Below are 19,082 nucleotides of genomic sequence, written 5' to 3'. Positions count from 1 at the left end.
AGTGCAGGAAGCTCCTGCAGCCAATCAGAAGTTGCACCTTGGTTTTTGAATGTTTTTGGAAGTCAAACAGACTTCCTGAATGGATTCCATTCGAGAACCAAGTTACGACTGTATAATCCTCCTGCTACAGTTCCTTGAAAGATGTCCAAGAAAGCACATTTTTCAGGCATCCATTTTAGAAATCTACACTCAGTGTGCATTCCAGGTGTATCTTGGAGGTATTTTCCTATTCTACAAATTACTCAAGTGAAGATGAATTTGCACATTTCTCAGCAATGAAAAAGTTAAGGCGGCTTACAGCTAAAATAGAAACAGCTAAAAACGTAGATAGGAAATGTTGGTCATCACTATTTATATATTTGGCCCTGCCTGACCATTCTGAAACCACTGAAAAATGTAAACTCACAAAAACTAATGCAAGCTGCAGACAGCCACATACTATTGTGAATACAACAAAACATAAAATGCAAGCAGATATACTAATTTTATTGTATTGCATGGTATTTAAAAAAACATATTGTTATTAAAGATTTCTTAGTTTACAAAAATACGTGCATTGTCTCTTTTTTCAAGTTGTGTTTTCTACAGTTCAGTTTATTGTATTACATAGTATTGTGTTGGTTTTGTTTTATTGACAGTTGGGCATTACACATTTAAATTTTTTTATAGAGATACGAAGGCTATACAATTTTGAAGTGAATGAAAAATTAACTGTTTCAGCACAATATTGGACCGGGGTAGTGTTTGGCATTTCACAGGATTTTGCTTACTCTATACAAGGTCAGCCTAGCAAACAAGAGAATCATTCAATACCTTCAGAAACTTGTTACAAGCACAATTATGCTGTACAAACATGGCACATTTTATTCATTTCTGTACATGTCACCTTTGAGTCTCAAAGGATTATCTAAGAATCTCAGGTCTTCTATGAGTCATACAAAAGATACACAAACAAAATCTCAACTCGCATGCTTGGGCACCAGAGGAACAACGATCAAGATGATCAGGCATTAAGGAGATTTTAAAAATGCCTAATGGATTTCAAGGTGGAGAAACAGATTTTGAAGTCTATAGGGAATTCTTTGACTTTCACAGCCACAACTTTTAATTTCCTTTGAATTGCTTCAAAGTAGCAGTGGGCAGTGGCGTAGCGTGGGGGGTGCGGGGGGGCCGGCCGCACCGGGCGCAACATCTGGGGGGGGCGCGCGCTCGCACTCGCAGCTCTCTGCCCCTACCTGGCTCACTCAGGGTTAGGGGGCGCAAATTACTTGCCTTGCCCCGGGTGCTGACAACCCACGCTACGCCACTGGCAGTGGGGAATGGTACTGAAATGTTTTTGTTTGTTGAACAGACCCCCAAATTCACATGGGATACTGCAGTACTCTAGCTGTTTTTATATATGCTGTAAGCCTCCCTGAGTGGCTGGGGAAACCCAGCCAGATGGGCAGGGTATGAATTATTATTATTATTGGCTAAAACTTGCCTTGTAACACAGGCATGTGGAGAGCAACATCACATTAAAAATGTATCAGGTTACAATGATACTTAGCATTTATATAATGCTTTTAAAGTGTTCACAATGCTTTATGTATCAGGTTGTAATCCTTCCTGCAATTCTTTAAGGCAGATCATCTGAGGCTACCATTCTTGAGGAGCTAACTTACGACTAAGGCAACCAAGTTCAGGACACAGATGATATTTGAATCATGAGGTAAATTTCTGCATAAGGACTTTAATTCTTCTGCAATGACTTCACCTTCTATATCACCCTCAAATATCCACGAATACAATTATATTCCCCTTCATGTGTGCTAACATAGGAACACAGGAAACTGCCTTATCCCAAGCCATACCATTCATCCATCTAGTTCAGTATTTTCCACTCTGACTGGCAGCAGCTCTCTGGGGTTTCAGACAGCAGCTGTTCTTGCCCTACCTGGAGATTCCAGGGATCGAACCATCTAACCTATGCCCCTTCCCTATGCTAATCACAGGCAGCACAAAGGACTGAATTAGAACATACATCACACTCTCTGTAGAGATCCACATTCCTTGGGTGAATGTCCTAGGCTGCATGTGTATCATTTACCACCATTCACCACATGAATTATGGTCATTAGGAGTTTACCGACCATTGCCTGCCAATGACATATCTTGAAAAAAGGGAAGCTCATTACAAAATGGGCAGGATTTACTGGTGAATGGTACTAAGCAGTAAGGTCAGGAGGAGAAGGATACTCACCACTGGAGTTTTATACAAGAGAGACAAAGTGTGCTGTACAAATTTGGCTATTCCTGGGTAAGGAGTAGATGGAAACAGGCACGTCAATTTTGAGCATTGAACCAGGATTATATCTTCTGAAGAACTCATTTGTATTGCCCACATTGACAGAAGGACTCCCCACCCAGGGATGTTTGTTAAATAATAAACACATTTGTCTTTCTGTAGCTCTCAGCCTAATGGTATATTAAAGATCCTTTTTCTATTGAATCAAACAGACAAAGACTCCGTTCCCTGCCAAAGATACAATGCATCACTAGTTTATTGATAAACTACATGCCACTTTACTAGTCATGGTTAGAGTTTTAAATTCTAAATCTCCCTCTCCATCCCCCCCCGCATGTGCATTTAGTGAAAAGACTCTGATACTAACCTACACCAGACAGTTACAGATAGGTAGCCGTGTTGGTCTGCCATAGTCAAAATAAAAAAATCCTTCCAGTAGCACCTTTAAGACCAACTAAGTTAGTTCTTGGTATGAGCTTTCGTGTGCAAGCACACTTCTTCAGATACAGTGTGCTTGCACACGAAAGCTCATACCAAGAACTAACTTAGTTGGTCTTAAAGGTGCTACTGGAAGGATTTTTTTATTTTGACTACACCAGACAGTCTTCTAAACTAACAGTGCACTTACTTTCACAGATTACAAGACAGCAGTGATATGTGGGAACTTCTTGATCTTCTATATTAGCACTTACTGTTATGTATTAGAAGGTGTCTCTGCAGAGAGAATGGCGTTCGGAACAGTGCTTTGCATTCCTCACATTGAAATGGTCTCTCCTCAGAATGGGTCTGTAGATGAAAGACAATGTATTTAAAAGGGGAAAGGCTCAGAGAGATCAATTAGAAGTCATTACAATAATTGTGGCTAACCTTGCTGGCTGAGTTCAGAAGAGATATTGCCTCGGTTCACCAAAAAAGCAACAAAGGCTTAAAACCACATGCTCCTGTGATGGAGAAGCTTATGCTTGGTTGGTGTCAAGCAGATGAACACCAAACAGAGAAATGTACATATAAACGTGGCCATAGAGATAAAAACCGCACTCAAGATTTTTTTGTGGTTCAGATGCCCAACATAAAAGAATGACATTTCCCTGCTTAATTGCACCCTACTTTTCTGCCAGCTGCTTAGCTCTATTTTCTGAAGCTTAAGAATGAAGTTAGAACTCAAATCCCATCTCTCAGTTCAACCTTGTTTATTATTTTGAAACTGAGATCAGTAGTATCAAAATTTTGGCCAGTAGATTTTTTTGTTGCCACATTTGAAGTGCTTTGTGGCTGAAATAAGCTTCAAATCATAAATAAAACATAAAGCCTGAAAGGACACCCCCACCCCCCTCATACATCTTGGATTTCTTCCTGGAAAATGTATAATACCCTGGGATAATCAGGTTGTTAAGATATTTCTGTGTTTTTAATTTTCTCTCATTTCCAGATACATGAAAGAGGTTTGTTGTTGTTTAATGCCCTTGGGTAGATCTAGAACTGTACTTACTTTAACCAAAAGTCACTAGATTTATGTTAACTGGGAGGACAGTGAAAATTGTTTCATTATAGTTCAGAGTGCATTGCTACTACACAAAAGCAGTATTTTGCTTCAGGTAAAAATGAACACGCAACACAAATTCTATGTATCCACACATAGGGCAGGGTGGGAGAGTTGTAAAATTCCATTAAATGTAAAATGCAAAATTATTTAAAAGCATTGCTCATGACTTAGACCAGTACCAGAACCTGTAAGGACTGCATTACACCAAAGTTTTGTAGTCACTTTCACCGATATCCTCCCAGGGATTTCTGAAGTTGACCAAGGTTAACATACAGCTCAAGCAATAACTTCTTGCCCTACTAGAATACAGCTGCTTTCCCTCATGTTTGCCTCACTTACACATTTACACAATCAACAAGCTTTTTCAGACATAATTTATTATAAAAAATACGAAGCCAAAACACCACCTGCAGTTCTGAAATTCTTCAAAAAATGAAGTAGTTTTGCAGTATCACTGAGTTCCTTCAGAAAAATTCAGCTACATAAAAATTAATGGGTTGTATCTATTGGAGTAGAAGGGGTCTTTCAATTCCTGAAAGTGAAGGCCTAATAATGGAATGGGGATTGCTATGTACTGATGTTCTCACCCTGGGCCAGCAGGGGGATACTGTAGATAGTTTTCACTCAGGTCCACATATGCAAATAAGGGATTGAAAGTGACGTTCAGTGATTGGATAGTTACTGAAAGTTGTTACAGTTGTGTTGTAGTGGAGCTCTATATAAGCAGGCTGGCTGAACCCTTCAGTTCAGTTCAGGCCTGCGAATAAACAAGAGCTGTTTGAAGAATTGCTGTGTCGTCTGATATGTTCACCCACAACTTAACTGGGATAGACAATTTTCACCTATTACCTCTTCCCCTGCTGCACCCTGCAATACTTCTTACACTGGCTAGAGATTCCCAAATCCTCCAGAACAGAATTTAAGGGAACTGGGAGCTGCAGGATGAAGAGATAAGCGGTGAAAATTGCCTCCCTTGCTTTCTGTTCATGGATGCAAAAGCCCTTCCGTAACTAGAAGAGGACCATTGGATACAACCCAATGAAAAGGCCATCAGTGAATTGAACAAGCATGAGTTGTGCCCTGGGTTTGTTGCTGTTATTATGTTTTGTATCTGGATACATCTCCTTTATTTATTAAAAATATACATACCTGGCTTTTATTTATAAAACAAACTCAAATCATCTCACAAAAAACAGCAGTTCAAAATTAATAAAATCAGTTCCATACAATAAAACCAAGAGAAATATAAAACAATTCAGCGCTGAAACAGGGAGACAAAGCTCTAAGCCACATTAAAAGCTTGATTTGATTTTTTTTTAAGTCTTAGGAAGGCACCTAAAGCATAAGAGAGAGGAAGCCAACTGAATTTCCTCTGTAGGGAGAGGATGCCCACAATGCAGATGCTGCAACAAAAAAAAAGGCAATGCTTGGCTGTCTTTTATGCTTCTGAAACTGGTGAGACACAGGGCCTCCAGTACGGAGCACAGTCGACAGACAGCATTACATGGGACAAGGCAGCCCTTCAAATATCCTGCCCCCAAACCATTTAAGTCTTTGTAGGTTAGGACTGGGGCTTTGCATTGCATGCAGAAACCAACTGGAAACAAGTGCAAATGAATCCAAAGTAGTTTTGCACCACATGAAGAGTCTCCAGGCTCTGCAGAGCAAGGCACACATAGAGCACATCACTGTAATCTGGATTGTATATGACTACAGTGGTACCTTGGGTTACAAACACCTCAGGTTACAAACACTTCAGGTTACAGACTCCACTAACCCAGAAGCAGTACCTCAGATTAAGAACTTTGGTCCAGGATGAGACCAGAAATTGCATGTCAGCGGCACGGCGTCAGCAGGAGGCCCCATTAGTTAAAGTGGTACCTCAGGTTAAGAACAGTTTCAGGTTAAGAACGGACCTCCGGAATGAATTAAGTTTGTAACCAGAGGTACCACTGTACAAAAAAAATACAGATTAAAATATGGAGCTAAACTATCCCAATAAGTATCTCTTAAATAAAAGAAATTTAACATTGCTTCTGGACTTTGACAAACTTTAAGGAGGGGGATATTTCATAGCTAGAGAACAGCCACTAGAAACATCATGTGCCTTGCTCCTCTCACTTAATGCACTAAGAACACCTTCAAAGAGAAGCCTCTGGCAGATCACAGGAATTGTGATCGATAATAGATTGCTACTGTAGAACAAGGCATGGAAATATCTTTCACATATAATGCACCATCTGCCCATAGGTTTTGCTGCAAAGTAACTGTTGCCTTTTCCCCATTACAGATATGAATTCTAGACTAGCTGCAGAAGGACAGAAAGGAAAGGCAGAGTGGAACTTTCTGCTCAAGTGCATCTGGAACTACTTCCCACACCATTTTCCCACCCTGAGCTCCTTTGGGAGGAAGGTCAGGATATAAATTTTAAAAATAAAACAAATTAAAAACCACAACATCGTTCTTCACTTTGCATTCACCCCCCACCCTCTACAAACAATTCTGGAAAATGCTCAGCCAAGAAGGGGGACTTGAGTTGCTTTAGGTTTTCCCAAGAGAGCTCAAGCAAATAAGTGAAGCGTGGCCTCAACAGTCTTCCATCTCCTTCTCAAACTTTCATTGTGAAAGAGAAGGTTGAAACCAGCAGTGGGGGACAGAAGAAACCTTTCCTTTTCCCCCTTTTAACCAAAAACTGCATGCCTTCTGCATGTACAGCAGCATAATTTCCTGCTGAGAAGCATAGGATTTGTTTTCTCAGCCTCTTCACAATAATCAGGAGGCAGAAGAAACTAAAATGACCATGTTCCCCTGTTGTCATTTTCTGATAATCTATGGCAGGGGATGTGAAAACTCTTTAACCAGAAAAATCATTGAGACATATTTTCAAATTTGTTCCTCCATTGCATAGAACAAAATACTGTGTTATCAGTTAACACCACTTTTTTTTAATGGATGTGGCCAACACAAAAGGCTGGAAGCTTTTCTCCAAAGTCCACATCCTTGTTAGGGCTATTGGTGTGGCTCTTTAACAGCAGTTGCTACAGAAAAGCCAAATCAAGTCTGGACATAAAGAGACTGAACTACCTTCTCACCTCAACAGGTGGTTCCTCCAGAACAGGGTTGAGACATTTGGTTGATACTTTGCTGTGGGAAAGCTTGCATGGCTGCTGACTGTGCTGTACCTGTTCTGTGGATAAATAGAAGGCTTCAGTCTCTAGGGCTGTTAATCTGGCACCATGCATGAGTGAAAAATCCCCCGCCCTCATTTAATAACACACTTGGGGCTTGCTTAGGTGATCAGCTATCTGGCTTTTTGAACATCTTAAATAGATTTACCTTCTGATTTCTTTTAATCTGATCAGAAGCTAAACCAAACTGAGAGCATAGAAAGTACCCCCAGATAATCAGAAGTATTTGGACTTGCCTTGTCTCTTGTGCAAAGAGTAAAGTGGGGAAACTGTAGACCTTGAACCTGAAAGTATGACTATCTCACTCTGGGATTTATTTCCTGCATGAAGAATGGTTAATTCAGCTGTATCAACTCTGCTTTCCTTATATGGTATCCAGATGCAAAAGAAGACAGGACTACACCTTTAGAAAAATGAATTTCAGCATGTGTAGTTTGCACTCTAGCCTGCTGAAATTCCCTCCCCTATGCCACTGTTAAAAGGTGCAGGAATCTTGTCTTAATTGGCATCTGGTCACCCTATTCCTAGATCATGTAAACAAGCCCTTAAGTTTCATTCAGAAGAGCTGCAGAGTTTCTCTTGCTTTGCCACTTAACAGCCCTTTATCGGCTTTTCTAAACCACTATCCTGAATACCAAAACCACTGTCACTCCCTTACAAGAATTATCAGGCCAATTTTAAATGTTACAGACTCCCAAAAGCATTGTGAGTAGCATTTAAAAGCTTGTCATTCCATTTACCAAAATGTGCAGTGTTTTCACACCAGTAGCAGCAATGCACATCCCAAGCAATTGCTGCCCCTTGTACAAATTTGAGCCAAAACATAGTGTAAGAGGCTTTTAAATGTTATGCCTAGCATACAAAGCATGAGGATAAACACTTTTTAATCAGCCTTCACATGGGAGCTATAATGTTTCAATTGGCTCTCAGTTAACTACATGCAGAACTTTGTTGACTGTGCTCACATTTGAAGGACCTATATTTATCAAGAGTTTTGACTAATTTCTCTTCCTAACACAAGCCCACATGAGTGAAATCATGTAGAATTTCCAAAGCCATTTGCAGTGCTGATTGACTGCTGTTTGAAGACACATATTTTCTAGGTTATAAGTGAAGCAGCTTGTTCTACAACTCTGGAAGACCGAACAGTTCCTCATAGTAGAGTAGACCAGTAGACAGAGTGCAAAGTAATAAATGTAAAGATGGTTGAACTGCATACATTTGGTCACTCTTTTGGAAGCTATGGAGAGTTTGGAACATCAATAGAATTAGAGGCTCAGTACAGCAATTCATTTAGTAGGAAATGGTTTTATTAATTTACATTTTTAAGCAGTGTTTATTTTCTTTCAGATTTTATCAGCTTCATGTAATTTCTATTCTATTTTTGCTCCTTTTCAATTACTTTCAATATTATAAATATGCAATAACAAGGGATGTAAAAAAAATGCACCCAGTATTACAAATGCAAATGTACCTCCTTCTTGATTGCTGTTAATGACAATATTGACCCTGTCAGCTCTTGGGCAGATCAAGAGGAGATCTCCAGACTATGACCTCTTTCTAGCTCTTTTTGCCCAGAGTGAAGATGCCATATCAGAGGATGGGAAATCATCAGAGGTCTCTTATACAGCCCAACCACGCTTCCACAACTCTTAGGGAATCAAATATGCAAACTATCCTGAAGTATTCTAGTCATATTCTATACTAAACCAATTCAACATGCATAGTGATATAAAGCAGCTCTCAAAGAAATAAAAAGAATTTATGATGCCCAAGCACACACATGGTCCTCCTCCTCTTCTTCCACTACCCAAATATTACAAATGAGTAGCATGTTATATTGTGAGGAAACATGATCCATGAAACCATTGTGAAGATTTCAAACATCTTTTAAAGCCTATCTGTAATGTGAAGCCATGGCCTGATATATGAGAAAACCTTTAAAGGTATATACAGGTAGGCTTTAGATCCAGTTTCTTAAAGAGATTCTCTTCTCCCGCATCAGGTAAAGGCACCCAGTCTCATTAGGGGTGTCTCAGATAACTGACCTCTCTGCATGTAGCAGGGTTTTTAAGTTGTTTTGATTGGGAGGAGTTGCCAAGAATGCATATGTTTTTATTAGACACTCTGTCTTATGCATGTGGAGCGTTCAATAAAGCACTTCTTTTTATGGCAAATCTGTAGGGACACTGTGCTTTCCTCTCTGCCTTGCATCCCCATGCCCCCTTTACTCAGGGTCTGCTAATGTCTCCACAGTTACTAGTTAAACATAAAAGGCATCTGCCAGGGTGGTGGGGCAATGGATCAGGAAAGCAGAGCTGGAAACATTTATTGTACAAAACTAGCTTGTTATCCTACACCACAAATCAGTGTAACACACATGTCTCCCTGCCTGTTATTGTCGCAAAAACCCTGTGGGGTAGGATTAGGCTGAGAGAGTGTGGCTGACCTAGTCACTTATAAAGCAATCCAAATGATAGGAAGCCAGGGCAATTTTTTTCCAAACTTGGTTCAGGAGTGGGGCTACTGCCAGCTGTGTCAGCTTACACCACCCTTGACTTACACCAACCCTTCTGCTCAAGTAAATTCTATTGGGTTAATCGGTCACATGACTCAGCTAAACTAAGTTTGGAGTGGGGTAAGTCATGCCCCAGAATCCTCCTTTTATGGGACTTACCCAGGATTTGGATGAGCCCTGAGTCCAGGATGTAAACAAAAGCCCATAGTCAGCCAAATATAAATGTTCGGGAAACCATTTTTAATGTGACTGGTTTGTGTAATTTTCTGGTTTTGTGCAAATCTGAAGGAGCAAAATTAAGAAATGTCTCAAGGCTACACTTCGTTCAGGAGCGTGCCAGAAATAGCTACAAGAATGTACATAAAAGGAAATGAAAGCACGAGGGAAGTAGTGGTCATGCAAAGGGGAAGAGCAGAAAGTGGTGATTCACCTCTCCGAAAGAACTGCAACACATAGTCTGTGACCCCGAGTGAAGCGGTTTGAGGGCAAATTTCCCCCAGTTCATTAGATTATCCCTGTATGGCTAAACCCACATTTACAAGGGGAGAGCATCAGGGTTGGTATTGTTGGAAGGTAATGTCATGTAGATTGTGCAAATTAAATAGGAATGTTAACAGCTGCAGACACACAGTAAACTTCATTGTAGACAAGCCCTGCACTATACAAAGTGAAATAATGAAAGTGTGTACAACCAAGGTGCTATTGTTAGCCATTTTATAATCTGAGGTGATAAGAACCATTGCAGTGCAAGTGTTTTATATGCTACACATGGATAACTGGGCCACCTCAAAATGAAATCAACTCCTTGTTGTGAAAAGACTATGTTAAACCACATCAGTTACAGCACTGGGTAAACTTGGAAAATAGTCAAACACACACTTCGAGTCAGCCAAGTTTGTTCTGATGCTCCAGCACACCACCAGATTATGTATCCATAAAAAAATTATCCATAGGCGTCAAGGCAACCTCTGCCCAAAGCATATAATAAAACCCTCCCAGAGGGCACAATCCCCATGTCCTGTTTTTCATTAAATATTCTTAAGAGAAATGTTTCTAATACCAATTCAGTGCAAAGACCACAAGATTATCATGGATTTATATTTGACGGTATCAAATTTGAAAAACATGTTTTTTGTTATAGGAGTTGGATTTTGCTCTTCTGACCAAGCCATGCCTGTTGCAGACGAATAATAAAGCACCAAAGTTGGTGCTTTGATATGATTTGTTAGATGTGTTTTGGAATTTTTGGTAACTACTGGATCAAATCAGGCTTGCGGATCAGGAGATGTCTGCTACTAAGCAGGCCTTTGATATGGTTCATCTAGCCCAGTATTCTGCATATTCTGAATGGCACTGCTTCTCCAAAGTCACCAAAGGAGCTCTTTCCCAATTCAGCTAACCTGAGCTGTGTATGCTCTATCACTAAGCTATGGCTTTTCCCTTCTTAAAACCACACAGAAACAGAGCTTCATTAGACTAGGTCTTATCTCTAATGCACAGTTCTGTTAACTATACAAATATTTTTATTTGTAGAACTCACTAACAAGGTCCAAAACATGTTGGCCACTAAACTACACTTTTGCTTCCTGCATTTCCCTCCCATTTATCCCCCCAAAGCAGGTGCCCTCCAAATGTGAAAGGACTGCAGTCCCCATCATCCCTGACTATTGGGAGAAGTGGTCTAAAACATCTAAAGGTTGGAGAAGGCTGCTATAATATAACCTGTTTTCTGGGAGAAGCACAGGAACAAGCAGCATATGTTTGAAGAGGTTCAACAGATTTTTATAATGTCTTTACTGTATTCCCATTTCTGTTTTGTAACATTTTATGACACCTTGTAAGCCACTCTATAGAGATTTTGCTAAAAATGGTCAGTAGTGCATTCATTTCCTAAATCAGATAAATAAAACAAATGTGCACAATTACTCCAGTTAAACCCATAGATTAAAGAGAAGATTTCCAGATAAACTTGTTTATATGACTCAGAACCAGCCCCTGATATTTTACAAATGAAGCACTACTCAGAGTAGCACAAAATGCATACAAAAAGAGATTACAAGTGGGTACCTCAGATGTAGATTTCCCTGAGGTAGTGTCAACCCTTCACCTAGACAGTACAATTTCAAATGGCAGGTGGGGGTTCACATGACAGAATGCTCTTCCATAACCCCCCCCAAACAAAACCTGCATAGGGAAAGCTAGAGAAAGCTAGACATGGGGGGGGGGGAGGAGTATTGTTGCCCAGCCCTTGAAATGCTATTTCTCTATACTTAGTGATTTGTTATTGTTATGAAGGAAGGTTCAAACATGGGAGCCTCCACATATAGACTGAAATACAACAGCCCAGGGACCGGTTTACTACACTTTGTGAAGTAGACTTGAGGGCAAAAATAGAATTACAGTACTGGCGTCCATTCATATTCCTTTAACCACACAGAGAGACATAGGTTAATACTTCATTCATCTTTAAAGGGAGGGGTGGGGTCTGCTTTTTGCAACAAAAGTTGTACATAGGTGAGATGAGATAAACTTGTCTGCTTCCCAGCTGACCTAGTTGCAATATGTTGCTTCAGAAACTTTTCTCCAGAACTCAGCTCACTTTTGGTGGTGGAGCCAGACTGCGAGAAAAGTGTATGAAGTCAGTCTGTTTTGGACCACAGTCACAAACAGCTCATGAACCGCATGAACCCTATCTGCTACAGCTCACTAGTATATTCAATTGTACATAGCCATAGCCAATATAATTAGCAGGTATTTTCATATCAGTTGCTGTGTCTCAGGCACTAGCGTAGATAGCTTCTTACTACAGAATTATTATCGCCAAATGCTAAAAATTTGAAGACTTGTAATCTTTCAGTTCTGAGCTTAAAACTAAGAACTTTAGTAAACTTAAGAGAAAATGAATGAATTACAGTTCCTTTTCACTTGCCATCTGGTTTCTGAGTTTCCAGCCCAAATTGCTATCATGTTTCCCGGTCTTATCTTTGAAACCATAAGGGTTTAAAAGAGAAAAAAGAAAGCTGAGATTCACAAGCTTCTGTAACAGCCACTGTAGCTCATTTAGTGTAGTTTATGCCAATTTTTACTTGCTGTTTTAATGACGTGGAACAATTGAAGGGTTTTGAGGGAGCACTGCTTGCTCTTTTCAAGCTTCACCCCTTAAAGCTGTACAAATAGGGCTGAAAATTCTCTGAGCCTGTCTATAGCTCAGAGGCACACTTTCCAGTTGTTGGAAGCAACTTAGCTTTTCACCTTCTACCCTAACCTACAGGTGCAGAATTAACTATGCAGAATATACGCATTTGCTTAATCTGTATAATTCATGCAAATTGAGTCAACTATTCTTATTGGTAACCATGATTCAGGTCTTTATCTTTTTTAGCACTGAATAGTCTCAGACTTGTTCATTCAGACCGATGTCTGCCATAGGAATGGGCAGGAAGGGGGTCCCAATCCCTTGGTGAACCACAAGCCAATGTGCCGGGGGCCATCTTGTGTCTGCTGTTTGCAGCAGTACTTGCAAACATAGAAGCCAGCTCCTAGGAGATGAGGGGGCTTTTGCCCCCCAGTAAAATGTCTGAGGGGTGGTGTGAATGTACCACATCATGTGATCGATTATGCAAGGTGGGGCTTACCTTGGCCAACTCAATATCTTATTCACATTGACACCCCTGCTTGCGAATGTAGGACCTGATTTATCTTGCTTTGAATCAAGCTAGGCACTTCTTAAGCAAACATGCATATTCTTGATCCCTCAACGAAGATCAGTGATACCCAGCTTTGTAAAAGCACACTGTTGGGCCAGGAGTATTCAAGCAAGATAGAAAGAAAAGCATACCATGCAAACTGAAGCAAGTCCATCCCTGATCTACTAGGTCCAATATTGTTAATGAGCTTCAAATCCAGGGGTTCAGAGACTGAGGCTGGGGCTGGGGCCCATCCCAGCTCTGCTGCTTGAGCTTTCCAAAATGGAAATGCCCTAATTCAATCTAAACCCATCCTACATAAAAATACACCAATGTGGACATATTTCCATGACTCTCAAAGCAATTTCAGGGGCAAGGTCCACACTAGGTTTTCAATATTTATTGAATGAATAATGCTTCAGGACACAGAGATTACTGGGGGGACGGGACATGTTTCCCCCCTCCTTTCCCTCTCCCTCTCTTTTTAATTTAAAGTTGACTACTCAGAATAGCTTTCAGTCACTTTGCTCTCAATGTAGCCAGTTTGTAAGTTGTATTTTTAAAAGGTCATTACATATGTAAGCTATGGTCCTGATATGCAAGCTCTTGTGTCTTTCAACGGGCTCATGCATCCTGTCTGCCTTAGAAAGAACAGTCATCATTGTTTCACCCTGTTAGAAGCATTCTGGTTATTATTATTACTTTCATATGATTTATGGCTGAAAACACAAAAGATGGTGCAAAGATCCGGTGCCAGATTCCCAGATGGCATATAACATGAGCCAAACTGTGAAAAATGTGTAAGTATTGGTATATCTATTTCATCAAAGTGTTGGCGCAAGGGGCGGGTGGAGGGAAGGAGCAATAGGGTTTCAAAGACTAAGCAGGAAACCAGCCAGATAATTTTTTACAGTCTTGCAATTCTGAAGCAGCGGCAGCAGTCAAGGGTGCAGCCGTGCCATTGAAAACGTAACCCAGGGTCAAAAGTAATGACAGGCATTATCAAAATTAGGGCAGGCAGATTGGAGCTTAAATCACACAGCCAGGAGTCGTTTAGTGGAGCCTGAATGTGAGGTCCCTCTGTACTTTGGGGCAGAGTTTTCTTCTGTTGCTGAAATCATGTCTAACTGAAATGTCGTCAGTGCAAACTTTAACGGCTCTCCTGATAATGTCTGCCACAAAGAGAAAAAATGACTGCAACATCACAATAGATAGATATAGTTAAGAAGTTACTATTTTTTAAAAAAAAAATTCCTAAAGGAACAAAATCAAAACAAGTATGCAATCAGTTGAACTAGTCTGGACTGATTAGAAAGAAAGAAACAATCACAAAGGACCCGTTTATGATCTAGATATCTAGGCTATCGCAAAGGAACGCTAGCTAATATATTTTGCAAGATTTGAAGCTCATGTTTCTAAGCATGCCAAAGCGCACTGATCCATCACTAAAATGAGCAACAGCTGCAAATCTAAGCCTGGCAGAGCTGTAAACAACAACAGCGGAGTGGTTTTTTGTTTTTGTTTTTGTTTTTACCTTCTTGTGATTCTTGTAAACATTTCTGTGGGCAAATCCCTTTCCACAAAGCTTGCATTTATAGGGTTTATCTTCACTGTGTATTATTTTGTGTGCAGTCACTTGATCAAGTCGTTTGAAGGACTTATTGCAAACCTCGCAGGTGTAGGGGCGTTTTTCTGCAGAAAATGAGTGGGGGGACATTTAATCTCCTGTTTATATAGGGGTAGAAGATGAAAGGCAGAGACAGCCATCTCGTTGGAGAGATTTCTGCAATGAAGTCAACCCAATTAAGATTAAACCAATTAGAAAGACATCTAATGCCCTTTATGTTACACAGTTAAGTCGCTTCGTAAAAGATGAGCCATGGCGCATCTCGAGAAATTGGCACGTTCTTTGCAACAATCATGGCTAAAACTAAACTCTGATTAATTAGCTTAAATCAAAAGAGAATGACTTCAAAGAGGCAAAGCCTTGCCAGACTACAAATGTGAACGAGGGCATGACAGTTTAAATGTTTTAAAACTTAATTAACAATATACATAGCAGATTCGTTTTTAAAACAACCAGAGTTGGTGTGTATATGCTTTTGTGTTTCAGTTGCTATATGAAGCCTAGCACTACAATGTAGAATATTCTAATCCAGAATCTCAAAACTCAGCTAAATGCCCCTGAGATACAGTCCTTTTTGTTTGCTTGTTTAAACAAATGCACTTCAAGCATGCAATGAAATGGAGATAGCAGCTAAACATCAACCGTTTTAGCAATGTTGAAACCCTGTTTTAAAGCATTTAGGAAGGGAACAAAAATTCAGGTTTTGATTGCACCTTTTTCCAATTATTGAATGAAAGATGTGGAAATGCCAGAGCTTAATGAACAGAAATAAGTGGCAGAGTCCAATCAGACAAAACAGTGTTTCTTGCAAATTCTACATGGCTTCTCCTCTGCCAGTTCCATCATAGATAAGGTGCCTGCTCAGGCTATTGCCTAAAGGTGTATATGGTCTGCTTTAGAAACAATGGAAGCATCTTGTTGATACCTAGAGACCAATAGATAATTTAAATACCTTCCCATTTATTTCAGCCCAAGGAAACGTCCTGGAAAAAAGCCATTTCCTCAAGCCATCTCCGCATCGCTTACATTATTTCTACCATACAATGAGCCTACTAACTTTTTTAAAAAATAACTATTCAATCAAGTTTCAAGGCAAATATTATGATGCAAGTGTGTCCAAGAAGAAAAAAGATATGTGGAAGCAGGAGCCTATATAAGAAACTTGGGGTTTTCTAAAAGGAAACGCTCAACCTATTAATTGTAAAGTATTAGGATTATATGCGTTGGCTGAAACTCTCAAACCAATTAAATCAGTCCTTTTAGCTAAATCATTTTTAGGCTGCCAAAACTCCAAACACACTTACAATGGAAGCAAGTGTAACAAGCAAGTGTTCAGAGCTGCGGTATATGCCTTATTCATGTGAACAGCCATCTTAAATCAGGGATGAATAAACTGAACCTCTCCAGATGTTGGGGCCACAAATCCCATTATTCCTGACCTGAAGGGCAGTGGAATCCAACAACATCTGGAGGGCCACAGACTTCCCTCCACTTAAATTGACAAAACTAGGTTATGGAACCAACTACCAAAGAGCCTCATTATTAGGTCTTACCTGTTTGTTAATGCAAAGCCCAATACAACAACAAAAATATATACAATAGCAATTCAATGTATTATGTGAAGCTTGATTTAATAAAGAAAGAAAAAGGTTTTTACCTGAGTGAGTAATCATATGGCGTTTTAGCTGGTTAGCTGAAATAAATTTCTTGTCACATTCCTGACACTCAAAGATCTCATGAACCTGCAATATGAGTATTTAATGATAATTAAGTATGTGTCTTACACAAGATCACACATCTTAAGCTAATAAAAGAACATCTCAAATAGACTGTAATTATTCCTTAGCTCGGAGCTATGCTAATTCTCATGGATGTACTTCCTTCCTTAACTCCTTTGCTTAACAACCACATTTCCAAAATTAAAAAGTTCATTCCAGTGAACAAAAATTACCTCACAGTCCACAATCCATAACCCACTCTTTAAAAAATTAAAAATCAACATTTCTAGAACTACTGTAGAATATGTGTTCACCCCCCAAAAAAAATAATTTTCTCAGAATAGGCAATTTTTATACATAACCTTTTTCTTCTAGCATAGAGCCTGAAAATACAGAGAACATTTCAATAATGTGCACTGACTTCTAAGAAGAATATAATTATAGTCTAATGTACTCATAAACACTAGTCATACTTACCAGAGAGTAAGCCCTATTGAATACAGTGGCAGTCATTTCTTAGTAAACTTGTATAAGAATTGCACTGGAAATCATTCTCTTGGCTACTATCATATTTTCCAAAGTAGCAATGATTTTAAAAATGTAAATATAACTCTATATTACCGTTCTTTGAGTACCAAGCTTCTGGACAAAGATGTCTGGAGACAAAAAACACTAATTGTCCGAATTGCTTGAGCCTAACCAAGGTCTGTGTAGCCTGAAATGAACATATTTCTTCATTTTTTAAAAGTGACAGTTTCAGAAATCTTCATTTGTCTTATTAAAAAGGACAAAAAATAATTTGCCAAACTTTCCAAAGGTGAACTTGACATAGATTAACTTTGCATGAGAACCAACTAGGCGATAACCACAGTATGGATTTAGCACCTTAGATCCAATAATTTCAATGGGGGTACTATGAGTATGACTAAATTAAAAACTAGATGATATATTTGACCTCTTTCTCTACATTTGCTTCTCTTCTCTGCTTTCCAAGAAACCTGTAATTCCAAATGTTGCTGCAAACATAATTTTTATGTGGTTTTGATATTTCTATGAAAAGCCTTTTTCCATTTAATTATTTGTTCCAGATAGACCTTTGTGGAACTTGCAACACCATCAAATGCCCAATGTTTAATATAATCAAGAGTCTGCTCCAAATTCCCACCTCTGTGTTAGGCTTGGGGTCAGAAGGAAAGTTATAGCACCATAAATTTTGCATCGTGTCATAATCTGGGTACAGCATCATGCCTAGATAGAGGATTCTCTTTAATTTCTCAAAAATGTAGGCCTGTACATTATGAGAATGAGCTACAGCAAAATCCAGATGTGTATTGTCCCCCTCCTCCTCTGGGTGCAGCTACAGTGATAAATTCAGATATTTTTGCTTCCATTTTAGATTAACCACTACTTGTTGTAATATCCAAACCCAAACTGTGGTTAATCTTAACTATGTTAGCCAGAGTTAGGATCTGGACATAATAGGAAACTGAGGGTTATCTAAAGTGGATGTGGAAATTTCTAATCTCCTCAAAGAGTAAAACAGAATACAAAACATTAATTATGTTTAAATATTTTGCTGTTTGCTGACCTGGGCTCTGTTGGGAGGAATAATGGGGTACAAATTTAACCAGGAACTGCAAAAGGTCCCCAGAGCATCAGGGTTCAGGACCTCTTTCCTATGTGCATTTTTATTGTTGAGGTAAGATTCCCCCTTGCTCTTTAGGCAAAGGAGGCAGACACATTAAAAGCTGCTGCCATCACACCTAGTTTGTCCTTTAATCTACTGGTTTGGTGAGTAGAAAGGTGTCCTTTGCCCTTCAAAAAACCCCAAACCAAAAAAGCCCTATGTGTGCAGCAGCAACATGAAAATCAACCAAAAAACAGTTGGAAGAAAATCAAGAGGAAAGAATAATTACAGAACAAGTAACACTCTCTGAAATACTTGCATAGCAATGTTTAGGGATACCCCTCAGATTGGGTAATTCCTGACAGACTTTGACTTACAGTCCATAAATCTGCCTGATTGTTTTTCCTTAGAACTCAACTAATACTATAAGCCCCTAAAGAGATTCACTAATCCAAGCAATGTGATCTGACCTTTCAAACTTTTAAGACAATTCGAAATAGCTGGCTAGTTCTAGGCTTTATGCAGGAATTAACTTCACAACTATATGTCTGTGAAAGAGATTTCTCATTCTGTATCACTACCCTCCAAAAACTGTTCCTGGATTTGCATCAGTTTTTTGCCTTTGAAGGTAGCTATTAAACAAACTGCTTAGAAATAATATTAAAAATGTGAAGGACAGGTAAATTAGTATACAGGTAACCTAGAGTCTGCACTGGAAACAAAAGAATCCTTATAGGTCTGAATTTTAAGGGATGTTTTCAGTTGGCATTTTGTTTTCAAGTCACAGGAACCTATTAATACAGTGATACCTCGGGTTACATACACTTCAGGTTACATACGTTTCAGGCTACACACTCTGCTAACCCAGAAATAGTGCTTCAGGTTAAG

At 39.4% G+C, this 19,082-nt stretch overlaps 1 protein-coding gene across 3 annotated transcripts in view; it reads right to left on the bottom strand.

Annotated features, from left to right (window-relative positions):
• Window positions 1–19,082, bottom strand: part of PRDM5 (PR/SET domain 5) — a 90,546-nt gene that overhangs the window by 34,653 nt on the left and 36,811 nt on the right. The window contains exons 9-12 of one of the 3 annotated variants that reach the window (XM_081021957.1): window positions 16,507–16,591; window positions 14,757–14,914; window positions 6,923–7,012; window positions 2,980–3,073 (exon numbers count right to left, since the gene is read on the bottom strand). In XM_081021957.1, the coding sequence (XP_080878083.1) occupies window positions 2,980–3,073; window positions 6,923–7,012; window positions 14,757–14,914; window positions 16,507–16,591 (427 nt within the window). Of the gene's footprint in view, window positions 1–2,979; window positions 3,074–6,922; window positions 7,018–14,756; window positions 14,915–16,506; window positions 16,592–19,082 lie in introns of all 3 variants that reach the window. The other 2 variants (XM_081021958.1, XM_081021959.1) reach the window with 2 other exon arrangements.

The sequence above is a fragment of the Podarcis pityusensis genome, assembly GCF_964106645.2.
Source record: "Podarcis pityusensis genome assembly, chromosome: 9".
Lineage (NCBI taxonomy): Eukaryota > Metazoa > Chordata > Lepidosauria > Squamata > Lacertidae > Podarcis > Podarcis pityusensis.
This window is presented reverse-complemented; position numbering and strand designations above follow the sequence as displayed.